Here is a 12,349-nt window from a genome sequence, read left to right as displayed (position 1 = left end):
ACTCAAGCCCGGTGCAGTCCCCCCACTTAGCCCTTGTGTGGTGCAGCCGGAATCGCAGTCAGGGCTGACCGTCCACGAATAGAAGTTGGTGTGGGCCAGCGGTTTGGCTCAGAAAACTAAGGATGCAGACAGGTGTCAGAGCTTTCTGAATCCCAGTTAGGATTTACGAGGCCAGAGCCCAACCTCAAGCCAGGGCCAGCTGCTCTTCAGCCTCACTGTGGCACCCGAGGCCACGGGGACAGTGACATGGGTTTAAGTCCTCGGCCTGGGATAATTTCACCCAGGTCGCAGTGTTCCACGGGCCATGAAGACACCTTAGCGGTAAAGTGAGTTTCACGGGGCGATGAGATTGTGGGGCTCTTTGTTTTTTAAATCCCAGCACTAGAAACTTAATTAGTGTAACACTTAATTAGTGTAATGAGTAACAGTGGGTGGGTGTGAATTGAATAACTTTTAATTTAAACCATTTTTAGTGCTTTCTTGATATTCAGATTAACCTTTCTGTTCATTTCATTGGAAACTTTTTATTGTCTGTTTAGAATGGAGATTGAGCATTACAGGCACTTTACTGTCCCTCTGGGGCTATCTCTTCCCCTTCTCCCGCTAGCCCCTAGAGAATCACATTTGGGGCTGCAGACGGTGTCCTCCCTTTGTCCTGTCTGGGAGCGGCACTACCTGCTGAATTGCTCTGTGGGTGACACCTGAATTGCAAGGTGGGACCTGGTCTCAGGGGACGCTCTAATTCTCCTTTGCCTTTCGGAGAGCACTCCAGTTCTTTTGGCCTGAGACACAGCATGCATCCACACTTCCCTGGTCCTGAGATAAGAGGTCTCTGCTCTTGACATGCTGATCCATGGCTCGCCCCTTCTGGAATGTGGAAGTGGCACTGGGCATGAGTTTGCCCCTGCCGGCCCAGACACACTCTGTGAGGTTAGCTGGGAAAGACCAGGCAGAGGAGGCTGTTTGGTTCCATGGCAAAGGGCTTTATTCTTTGAGTCAGACCTGGGTTTCCCTCCTCGCCCCTCTTCTCTCCCACACTGGTCTTTCCTCTTGTATTAGTCAGCTCTGGCGGCCCTGACAAAGTGCCACCGGCTGGGGCCCTAAACAGCTGCACTTATTTCCTCCCACTTCTGGAAACTGGGTGTCTGGGATCAAGGTGTCAGCAGGGTTGTTTTTTTCGGGGGCCCCTCTCTTTGGCTTGCAGATGTCTTCGTGTTCACATGGTTTTTCCTTGCAGGTCTGTGTCCTAATCTCCTCCTCTTTAGGGACACCGCTACAGTTGGGCCGGGGCCCACCCTAATGAACTCATTTTACTTTGATGACCTCTTTAGACCCTTGTCTCCAAAGGACTCAGACTGCAGCATATGAATTTGGGGAGCTCATTCCCTTTCCTATCCACTCTTTCTCTGGCTGTTTTCTCCCTGTTTCCTTCCACTCTCTCTTGTTATTACCTCCTCTGCTTCCTCTCTGCCCACACCTCCCTGCCCATCCGTCTCTCCTTCCTCCCTGTAAACTGTCTTCCTCCCCCTTCTTTTCCTTGACCTGGAGAGCAGCCTGCACAATTAGAAGGAACATGAAAACTCCTAGTTCTTTTATTAATCAGCGTTATGAGCTTGAGTCCTTCACTTAGTTCTTGAAGCACTACTTTCCTTAGCTGCAAGGTGGTAATTATTCTTCTCCTACCATTGCAAGACCGTAGTAAGGAAAAACTGAAATAATAGGTGTTACTTTTAAATGTTCTTAAAATAAGGTATACAAGCATCAGATATGGCAAAGCCTCTGGAAAAGTGTAATGTTTACAGGGTTATTGGGATTACTTGAAATTTTAATTAAAATGGCATCTGTGTCAACTCCACAAGTTTGTGCTGTTTTTATCCTTAATTATATTATTAGCAGTCAGCAGTAAAGGTTGCATATTTTACCCCTTCAACGGTCTCATTGTTGCTCTAAAGAAAAGACTGGAGCTGCTCAAATTGTGCTCAGTCAGGGGTCTGGACACGCATAGCCTCCCTCGCTTGCTCACTGGACAAGAGTGACCTTTAACTGAGGTCTGGCCTCCAGAAGTTGAGAGCTTGGAGTTGGGACTGCCTGACCCTGGAAAAGGCACTTTGTGTGGCAGCCTGAGGGGGGGTGAGGAGGGGCTTGGACAGTGCTGAGAGCCACACACAATCCCTGACCGCTGGCAGAGGCCACATCACATCTGTTGTCTCTGCAGACTCTCCCAGATTCCTTGGGTTGCCCAACAGCCCTCCTTTAAAAAAAAAAAAAAAAAAGCCAAGAAGAATGGGGATGGCCACCAGTCGAACTGTCCAAAGAGGTTGACTGCACCGTCTCTCCCCAGCTGCTTGTCCCTGAGACAAAGAAGTATTATTTGAGGGAAAATGAACAAGCCCTGTGTCACCAGGGCTGCTGCCATGCACAGTCTTGAGTGCAAGAGGGGGAAGGGTGTGAGCATAGGGGTGCTTTCTTGGTTGGTGATGTCAGCCTGCTCCCATGGGCTGTGGGCAGACAGGAGACACAGCCATATGCCCAGTGACTTGTCGGGGTCTAGGCTGTGGTTTTATTTCTTTGATTTAGCTTCAAACACGATAGATTCAATAAAATCTTGAACACAGCAAAGATTTAAACTGTGGAGCAAAACTGTTGGGCAAGACATGGAGATTTGGTGAGAAAAATCTAGCCTTAAAAGTTATAGCAAGACAGTATTTAGTAAGCACTGTACCCTGCCCTCGGTAAAGGACATCGCCCTTTCTGTCGTTGGCGGCTATTTGACTAATCACCATAAAATGACAATCAGTGCCATGATTTTGCTTAATTTCTCTTGAGTCCTGTCACAGTTGTGGATGCAGCCACAAATCCCAGCCTGGCGCTTGGCCCAGGAGGTGCGGAGGTTGTGGGACCAAGAGCTGAGCAGCCCAGAGTCCAATGTCCCCTCCTGGAATCCCTTAATCTCCCTGAAGCCGAATCAGCTGCCTCACCTCCATGGGGAAGGTCTTGGCCTGCATCATTTGGTTCTATAAAAGTCAAATCTGCATTTCATGGACTGGTCTCGAGTTTCAGTTGACTGACTACAACTTTCTCGTAGTAACTGGGTAGAGGAATAAAGCTGGGGTGCTGGGAGGAGGCGTGTACTCCACTGTAAGGAGCCTCCTTCCATTCTGAGGTGTGTTGCTCAGAATACTTGGTTGACTCAGTTTTTTCTTGTGACATGGAAAACATGCCCTGTAGGAGAGCATCTCTCAATTAGACATTGAAGGGCTTAACTTTGGGAGATCATGTTATGTCCGAAGCTAGGCCCCCAGGAGGATCTGATTGAACTACTTAGCATTACAAATAGAGAAGTAGAGTTGAAGGAGGTGAGTGCTGCTTTGAAGACCCCCTGTTGGGCTCCAGTTGTCTTGTGTGGAAGGAACCATTGTCCCAGTCCTGCTGAGGGAGAAACAGTGCTGTCTATTAAAGTATGCCAGCTGGTTGTACGGCTAAGACTTCAGTCTTAGCTACATGAATGTGCAGCAAATAAAGCATCTTAGCATCTATGAAATACGGCAAATAGGGGGACCCGTTGTTGTGGCTCAGCCATCATTGTCTCTGCCCCACCCTGCCCATGCTGACCTCCAGGATTCCACCAGACTAGTTATATAGAGCATGTTATAAAAATAAGTGACTTACTTTTTGCTTTCTATCAAACTTTTTTTTTTCATTGAAATTAATATGTTCCTTGTGAAATCTTGGGCCAAGATTCTTTGCTCATCTTCAGTTGGGAATATTTTTGATCCAGATATTAGAACTGGCAACATAACTGAAAGCAGCGATTAAGCAATTTCTCTATTAGACATTTTTCTCCAGTAACACATACCTGGATGATTTATTTTCATTGAAAGGTCAAATGTGTTTTAAAAGTTGAACTTCAGTTATAATTGTAAATTGAAAACACAGTTAAATCAACAACTGTAAAGTCAGCTTGAGAAACTGAATATACTGGCTTACTCAGAAAGCTTAAATCTCCCTTCTGTTTATTCTTAAAAAGGAAAGATACTCTTTTCTCATATCTCAATTATCAAACCATTGTGAAATTTAAAATACACATCAGTAAGAAAGAAAAAAAAGTCTTCTACACCCTTAAGATAAGTTCCTTTGGTGTGTGTCCCCCCGCTGCTGTGGTCAGCCTTCCCACAGCCTTCGTCTGATTAAAAGCTGAGCTGCAGCTTAACAGAACTCTGAGGCATCCAAGTGCCAATGCAGCCTCAAGCAGTCTCTGCCTTGATTTTTTAAAAAATTAACATTTAAAAAATTACCTGACACTAACAGAGAGATGTAGCTATAATAACAAAGGGTTTGGAAAATTAATGGATGCATGTTCTTAATTAACAGTTAAGTGTAAAAACCCAGGAGAAAAAATCTAAATACTGGGTTCTTCTTCATGTACTTAAAAACAATAATACATATGGTGTGTGGCAGCCTAATTGATGATACTGTTCACATGCCATGGAATGCATCTACTCAGGATCCACAGTTCAGAGGTTTGTAGTATATTCAGAGTTGTACAACTGTCAGAACATTTTCATCACCCCTGAAAGAAACCCTGTCCTCACTAGCAGTCACTTCCCGTTTCTCTTCTAGCCCCCAGCAATCACTTGTCTACTTTCCGCTTCTGTGAATCATCTTGTCCTGGACATTTCATGTAAATGGACTCAGGCAACATGTGGTCTTTTATGCCTGCTCCTTTCACTCAGCATACTATTTACTAGGCTCATCTATGTCTTAACATGAAGCAGGACTTCATTCCTTTTTATTGCTAAATAATATTCCACCACAGGGATAGATCACATTTTTTGGTCACTACTCATCAGTTGATGGACATTTATTTGACTTTGGGCTATTATGAATGATGCTGCTGTGAACAGTCATCCAGGTGTGAGTTTTCATGTGGACAAGTTTTCATTTCTCTTGGATGGATGCCTAGGAGTTGATTGCGGGGTCATTAGGGGTAGCTCTATGTTCAGCCAGTTGAGGAACTCCCAGTCTGTTTTCTATGGCAACGGTACCATTTTGCATTTGAACTATCAGCACAGGGTTCCGACTGCTCCCCATCCTTGAGAATAGCTCACTTTTGATTATAGCCAAATGAGTGAATGTGAAGTGGCAGCTCGTGGTGGTTTTGGTTTGCATTGTCTAATGGCTAAGTAGGCTGGACGTCTTTCCTTGTGCTGACTGGTCATTTGCATATCTTCTTCAAAGAAATGTGTCTTCAGAGCTTTTCCTATTTTTAACTAGGGTTATCTCTTTATTGTTGTGTTGTAAAAGTTCTTTATATACAAATTCCTTATTCTGTGGCATCTCTGATCTTTTAACATATCCTACAACCCTGGAGCTTGGCCACCCTCATTGTTCTGCCTCATTTGTTCATCCATTCAGTGTTTCCTGACCATCTTTATGTGGGAGGTATTGTACCCCGTGCTCTCAAGTATGTAAAATGCCTGCTGCTTCACTGAGCACAAAACTAACAGGAAGGCAAGTACCGTAGTGGTAAATGCATGTGGTGTGCAGAAGAAAAGACCTTCAAATTGAGGAATCAAGGAAGACAGCCTGCAGGAGTCTTTGCTAAAACAATTTAACCTTTGCTACGTACACAATAATAACAGCAAATCCTGTGCTGTGATGTACAGCATTGGAACAGGGGCCTTGGGTGGGAAACCAGATGAATATCTGACCAGTGTCTGCCCTTGTAACTTGGGATTCTTTCCCTTCTGCCCCTAGATTTTTGGCCCCTAGGGTGGGTGGGTGGGTGGGGGTGTGTGTGTGTGATCCTGGGTACGTCACTCCGTGTTTTAGGGTGTAGTGTTGTCATCCATCACATGTGGGAAACCGTGTGTACCAGGCTTCTTACAACTCACAGCGTGCATGTCCCGTCATCCCTAGGGGAGCTGGTGGTGGGCTCCCATCGCGGTTCCCAGGAGAGACAACGAGGAGATCAGCTCCTGGTCAGAAGTCTGTTGTTTCTGAGGAGTGCTGTGGACTCTCTTCTTCTGACACCAGGCACTGGCATGAACATTCACTGTGAACAAGCCCAGAAACTAACACCGTGGCCATGGGGCGCTGAGTGGGAACGTCGCTGTTACCTGGGGTTGTTTCGCACCAGAGCGCGTACTGACGTAGCAAGCGATGATTCCGTCTTCCATGGGACCTGAGTTTGTGGCTGTGGTGGTGGTTTTCCATGGCAACTGCTCTTGCTACACATCTGTTATCTGATGAAATGGCTCCCAGGGGCCCGCACGGCGCCCGAGTGCTCTGTACCCTGCTTGTCCTGCCAAGGATGTGGGGAAACTCTGGGTGGAGGGTGTGAGGCCTGGGGCCATGTCCATGAGGCTTGATCTGCAATTGCTGATTCCTGGGGTGTCATCAGGGCTCTCCCCTAAAGTTAGTGAGGTTGCTGACGCTTAGTCCTGGAGCCCCCACCAGTGATGCCCCTTCTCCCCCAGGAGAGGACCAGAAAGAAGGGCATATTGAGAAAGAATATTTCTGATGGGTCAAGGTATAAATATTAACACTGTTTTTTGTTTGTTTGCTCATTTAAGCCAAAAATCATAAACAGGAAGTAGAGGGCAACCAAAACCAACTGAATGTCTGAGTTGCCACAGGCCAGCTTAGGGCCTGTTTTTTAGGTGTTTTGTCTAAAATGGAAAGTTCCAGTTTGCTCTGGGGCCAGAATCCTTAAAAGGAAGCCTTACTGGAGGTGTATTATGGGTCACTGTATATTTGCTAGTTTACATCTTGCTGACTACATTGGCAAAACTTTTATTTTTCCTGGTAAACATTCAGGAGGTTTTTTTCCTCACTCCCTCCCTAACAAAATCATGTTTGTCATAGGCGCATAAAGTAATTGACTGTTAAAACTGTCCACACATCTGTGATGATATGAAAATTAGTAGTGCCAGACAAAGGCCCCCTTTCTTAGGTGCCTTGAGCCTCAGGTGAAGCAGACTTGATCCTAATATGACTCTCAAATTGTGACCCACTGGAAACCAAGCTGGTCCAGCCTGAGAGGCCAAAAGGGACAGCGGGACAAAGGGGTCATTATGTGTAAGGCATTTGCATCTCCCCCCGTAGGACTTAGAGGCCTGAAGTTTTCTCTTAAAAACTTGCTTGTAAATTTTAGAGGGAATGCAAGCATTCTTATAGTAAAAAGTTGTGCTTATTTTGATTCATAGCAAGGCACAAAGTTATCACTTAGCACGAAGCCTTTTCAAACAGGAACGAAGGACCGGGGGTTGGGGGGGGTGCATCCCCTGGACCGCACCTGTGTGTGGTGCTCCTGGTGGGTCGGACGCATGCCTGGCATTAGCTATGACCGCTAGGTGTCAGGGGGCCATCTTTGGCCGCTGTGAGGATAATCTGTTTCTCTCCTGTTAACAAGTGCATTTTTATTACTTTTAACTCTGGGGGCAGACATTTGAATAATTCACCTATAGCTTTTCCTCCTTCTTTAAGGAAACATACCAAAAAAATGATTAAAATGGGGCCTCCCTGGTGGCGCAAGGGGTTAAGCACTGCACTATGAAGCAATCTGTAGCCTCTGCAGCACGAGTTTGATCCCCGGTCAGTCAGAGAGCAACCCACTTGGCGAAGCCAACCTCTCCTGGCTCGCCCGCTGCTCCCCTCAGCAGTGTATTTCAGTAGATCTGTCTGTTCTGTTCCCCACTCTGTCTCTGGTGAGTCCTCCCTCTCACCCCTGCATCTCTGGCCTGTACTCTAGCATAAATATATAAAAAAAGCGAGTCTGGCCTGGGGTTTTCATGGACCCGACTGGCCTTGGGTCATTCTCAGGGCCGTGGGGTTGAATGCTCACGGATGAAAGACCTGTAGTGTTTTAAATTAACTTTTGAGGTGGTTGACAGCCAGTACTCCCCACCCCCCCATTATATTATCACACCTTTTACTTTTAAACTCAATCCTAAAGAGTTATCAAAGATGTGGTCAGTATGTGTCGGCAGTAATTGGGGTGCAAGGCAGGGCAGCACCGCCACACACTGCACACCTCACACTCAGGGCTGTGAGTCTGTGACCTCCCTAAGGTTGGGGTGGTGGTTAAACTGGCCATGTTTACATAAAATGTATTCTGAGAACGGCAGGCCACCCATCGTGGTGCCAAAAAGTTCCCACCGGGAGCAGTTTTGCAGGCGGGTGGGTTGTGGGGCTACAGGGTTGTCTCTACTGCTTGGTGACCACAGCCTCTCTCTCTGCACAGGTGAAGCTGCCCTCAGGGGCGAGCCCCGGATGCAGACCCTCCCGGTGGCATCTGCCCTCACCAGCCACCGCACAGGTCCCCCGCCCATCAGTCCCAGCAAGAGGAAGTTTGGCATGGAGCCTGGGGCAGACGAGTTGGACTGTGACAGTGACCACGTGTCCAAGATGAGCCGCATCTTCAGTCCCCACCTGTGAGTCTCCCCTGCTCTCCTTGCCTCATGCCCCCTGTGAAGCCCCAGCGTGAATAGTATTCATCTAGCAGCAGGAGGGGGTCCCATGGAGAGAGGACCCTGATTTCCTTCCTACTGGCCTGCGTGGCCATCTTTGCGTCTCACCCTGGGACTTGCCCTGGAGCCTTCCCTCCCCTGGAGCACCCAGAGGTGTCGGGAGAATCAGCCTAGGGTGATAGCTGTCTGTGCTGCAGAGATGGAGGGAAAGCCTGGTGCCCGTGCAGACTTCTGCCCAGTGTCTGCTCCAGCTCAGGAGCCCAGGACCGTGTACCTGGAGAGGTGCCCCTTCTCGCCCGCTGACCTCGGGCCCCTGTGGGGTCCAGTGGCTCTTGTGTGTCCACAGGCTCTGGTGTGTGCTGTCAGAACCTGTATGGGGCCAGGGAGCTGGGTGTTTGTCCTTGCTACCTGCCACTGACACTCTGTACAATGCTCTGGTTCTTTATACCTCAGTTTCCTTATTTCTGAGGTGAAGGGGCTGCAAGGCAAGGCAAGGCCTCGGTCCTGTGTGACAGCATCGTGTTTCTTCGTGGCTTCTGGCCCCCACCCCCGAGCCCCTCAAGCATGCGCCTCTCAGATGGCGTGGAATGTTCTTTCAAATGCTTTGGGATTTGGAGACGCCCAGCCAGCTGCCGAGGAGCCCGTGTGGCAGGGTGGTGACCTCAGAGGCTGGGGGCTTGTGTAGGGGGTGAGGGGCTCAGGCTGTGGGAAGGAACAGCTTTGTGTGCCCAGGTGGACAGTCCTGCTCCCCAACCCTTCCCACAAAGGGGCCGGGATGCAGCCGCCCCAGATCTGGTTCCCAGGATGCTGCAGTCCTTGCAGGAAGGGAAGGCAGAAGCTTCCTGGCTCCTCATTGGAGGGGAACAGGCCTGGGGAGGGGAGGCGCGGCCTCGGAGCCGGCAGGCCCCGCGTGCCAGGCATTCCAGCCTCTCCGACTGTTGTGTTCAGTCATAAGACGCACTGACAGAGGCATTTATGCTCCATAAATCACTGCAGTGTTAGTCAGAGGCTGAGCCTGCAGTCTGGAGCCCAGGAATTCGCTGCAATCAGGAATCCAGCACAGGGGCCTGCAAGTCACCAGCTCTCGCCAGCAGGAGAGGCTGGTCATTTCATCCCAGGTGCCCAGTACCTGGAGCTTGTCCTTCAGTGAGGAGGTGTTTCTGTTCTGTCCCCGAACCCAAATCAGAGACATGTGTTCCTTTCTGCCGGAAGTGGGGAGGTGCCCTGAGATGCAGCCCGAGTTGTGGTCACACATGCCTTCGTTCAGTTCATTTGATTCTGCCGCTTGCCACCTGGAAGAGCCTGGACAGCCACCTATTTTATCTGGGCCTGGCATCCTTTACAAAATGGCCATGAAAACATTCATCTGTTGAAGTAATGTGGGCACCAGAGCTAAAATATGCAAGGCCTTCTGGGCACACAATACCCGGTTGTTTTTATTAATCATTTCATCCACTAGACATTGGTGATGAGAGGATGAGAGTAGTGCTTTGGGGAATAGGTGTGTGCGTTTTGGTTAGAATGTCCAGGCTCCGGTCTCCTGCATCTTTATATTCACTGGGAATGATAATTGCGCCTTCCCCATAGATGGCCTGTGTGCCTAGTGCAGTGCCTGGCCAGGCGGCACGCACAGCTTCCCCGTCACTGGGACCATTAGCATGCTCGGCATTCTGAAAGTGATTCTGTGACTCCTCGAGTGGTTACAAATGAGACCTTGAAGGATAGGCCTGCGATGATGTTAGGCATCACTTCAGGTGGAGCTGCCAGTCACCGCTGACATGCCAGTCACCGCTGACATCCTTGTGCAGAGGTTTAGGGAGATGGCAGCACCTTGTGGAGCAGGCCCCTGGCTGTGGGGGCGGTCCACCCTGGTGAAGCCAGCCCATGTCGTTCGTTGGTCCTGCATCTTCCCAGAGCCGTCTGCTTCCCAGGCGGCGTCTGCTTCTCACACCTTCACGCTGTGGGGTAACTTGGAATCTAACTCAGTGTGGGCACTGGTGAGATGTTTCCTGGGTGAGGTTCACCTAGTGTCTACGCGGCTGAGAAGTTTTCTATCGTCAGTTATAGACCCTTTTGCTGTGGAAATGATGGCCTAGCATGATTGTCACTTTAGGGAGATCACGGAAGGGTTTTTGCGCTTTCTCGTCCTGGGATGTGATGTGTTGTATAACAGAACGTGTGGAGTTGGCTCTGTCATTAAGGGTATCATGAGATTCTGGGGGAGGGGGTTGGAAAGCAGCTCCGAGCGTGAGCTGGGGGCTCTGAGGGGCTCTGCTGCCCTTCTCCCAAGTGCTGAGGGTTTTCAGTGGAGATGGAGAGACCTAGAGTCTCCGAGCCAGGGTAGGAAACCAAGCGAGTGGCCTGAGCATCACCTGGCTGGTTGGAAGGAGGTGAGGGAGGGCCGAGCCAGGTCCTGGAGCCGCGTCTCCAGAACTCAAAACCCCTGGCTCCTTCCGCTGCCTGCACAAGGCCTGGGGCGCGTGGACTCTGTTAATTTTCTTGCTGATCCAGTGACCCTGGAAAGCAGATGTCTTTGTGTTCAGATCATGAATGTCTCTCTTGGAAGTTAGAAAGTTCTTTATCTGCCACTCGGATGGAACACGGAACAAGGACCCAGGCAGGCACTGCTGTGGCTTGTCTCCCTGGAGTGTCCACAGTGATTACCTGCAACCCTGGTGTTCAAGTATATGGCCTGGTGAGAAAGAATCTCCCTGACTGCCTGTCTGTCTGTCTTATCTGTCTGCCCACCTGTCGGCCATGCAGACTCGTGGATTCTTGTCTCAGTGACTTGTAGCTGTGCCCCCTCTCCCAGCTCCTGTGTCCTTATTTACATTTCATATCTCTGTTATACTCCTCCATTTTGTCTTTTTTTGGGGGGGGGGCACTATCTTATTCTCTGGCCGTCGGGCGCTCACCTTGTGGCCCGTCTGCACCAGCTGTGGGCCGGGCACATACAGGGCCCCTAGTTCCATCAGCAGGAAGAGCGCTTAGGAGCTGTCGCTGCAGACATGGGGGTCTGACGTGAGTTGGCCGGTCACCTCCCACAACAGTCATATCTAAAGCGGAATTAGGAATTCAACCCTCAGTTGCCGTGGCCACGAGCTCCATAGCCATGTGTGGCCAGTGACTACCCTGTTGGACAGCCCAGATATGGAAAGCACCACTGCCCCAGCAAGCTCTGTCAGACGGCACGTTCCTAGAACCTTCCAGAAGAAGGTGCTGGGAACCCCTGAGGTCATGGCAGTCCAGTCCCTTGCAGCACCTCCTGCCTTCCCCACTCTAGATTTGTACCCGCCTGTGAGAGGAAGGGCACATCGTGGAGTGCCCCTGTATACTGGCCCTTGCGAGACATAAACTCTGTTATTTCCTGTCGCCCTCGTGAAACTGTGACCCTTCACGGGGGGAATATGTGAAAGTTCTGTGTTACAGAGGCAGGGAGTGGGGGCCCGGGGTGGCGAGGGGCAGTGCCTGCCATGCGTGGCATCCCAGTCAGTGAACATCTGCTGATGTGACCCCCGCGTCCCACCTGAGATGGGTCGTGGCACCTGCAGTGGGCGCCTCCTGTTTAGGAGGGTGTGGCCCAGCGTCCGCACAGGGCGGGCAGCCTCTGTCCTTGTGCTGAGCGGGCCCAGACCTGTGGCTGCAGGTGGAGTTCACAGGGCTCCTGTCCCCCGGGCACACATCTGCAGAGTGGTGGCCCTGCTCTCTGCTCACACTGGCGCCAGTCTCGGCACCAGCCTTGCCGACCCTTCAGCATGGGGAGAAGGAAGCACCGCTCTTGGGCTCCTCGAAATGCTGCCGGGGCGGCATGTCCCTGGGGGTCTGAGATGCCCCTGTGGCCACTCCTTTGAAGTTCTTCCTCATGCTTGATGCAGCCC

At 50.1% G+C, this 12,349-nt stretch overlaps 1 protein-coding gene across 4 annotated transcripts in view; it reads left to right on the top strand.

The window, feature by feature from the left end:
- Window positions 1–12,349, top strand: part of VGLL4 (vestigial like family member 4) — a 115,897-nt gene that overhangs the window by 83,122 nt on the left and 20,426 nt on the right. For all 4 annotated transcript variants that reach the window (XM_054697866.1, XM_054697899.1, XM_054697917.1 and 1 more), the window contains one exon: window positions 8,246–8,435. In XM_054697866.1, the coding sequence (XP_054553841.1) occupies window positions 8,246–8,435 (190 nt within the window). The remainder of the gene's footprint in view (window positions 1–8,245; window positions 8,436–12,349) is intronic.

Source organism: Talpa occidentalis, unplaced genomic scaffold (genome assembly GCF_014898055.3).
Source record: "Talpa occidentalis isolate TD23 unplaced genomic scaffold, MPIMG_talOcc4v2.1 talOcc4.10, whole genome shotgun sequence".
Classification (NCBI taxonomy): Eukaryota; Metazoa; Chordata; class Mammalia; order Eulipotyphla; family Talpidae; genus Talpa; species Talpa occidentalis.
Note: the sequence above shows the minus strand (reverse complement) of the source record. Positions and strands in the feature narration are given on the sequence as shown.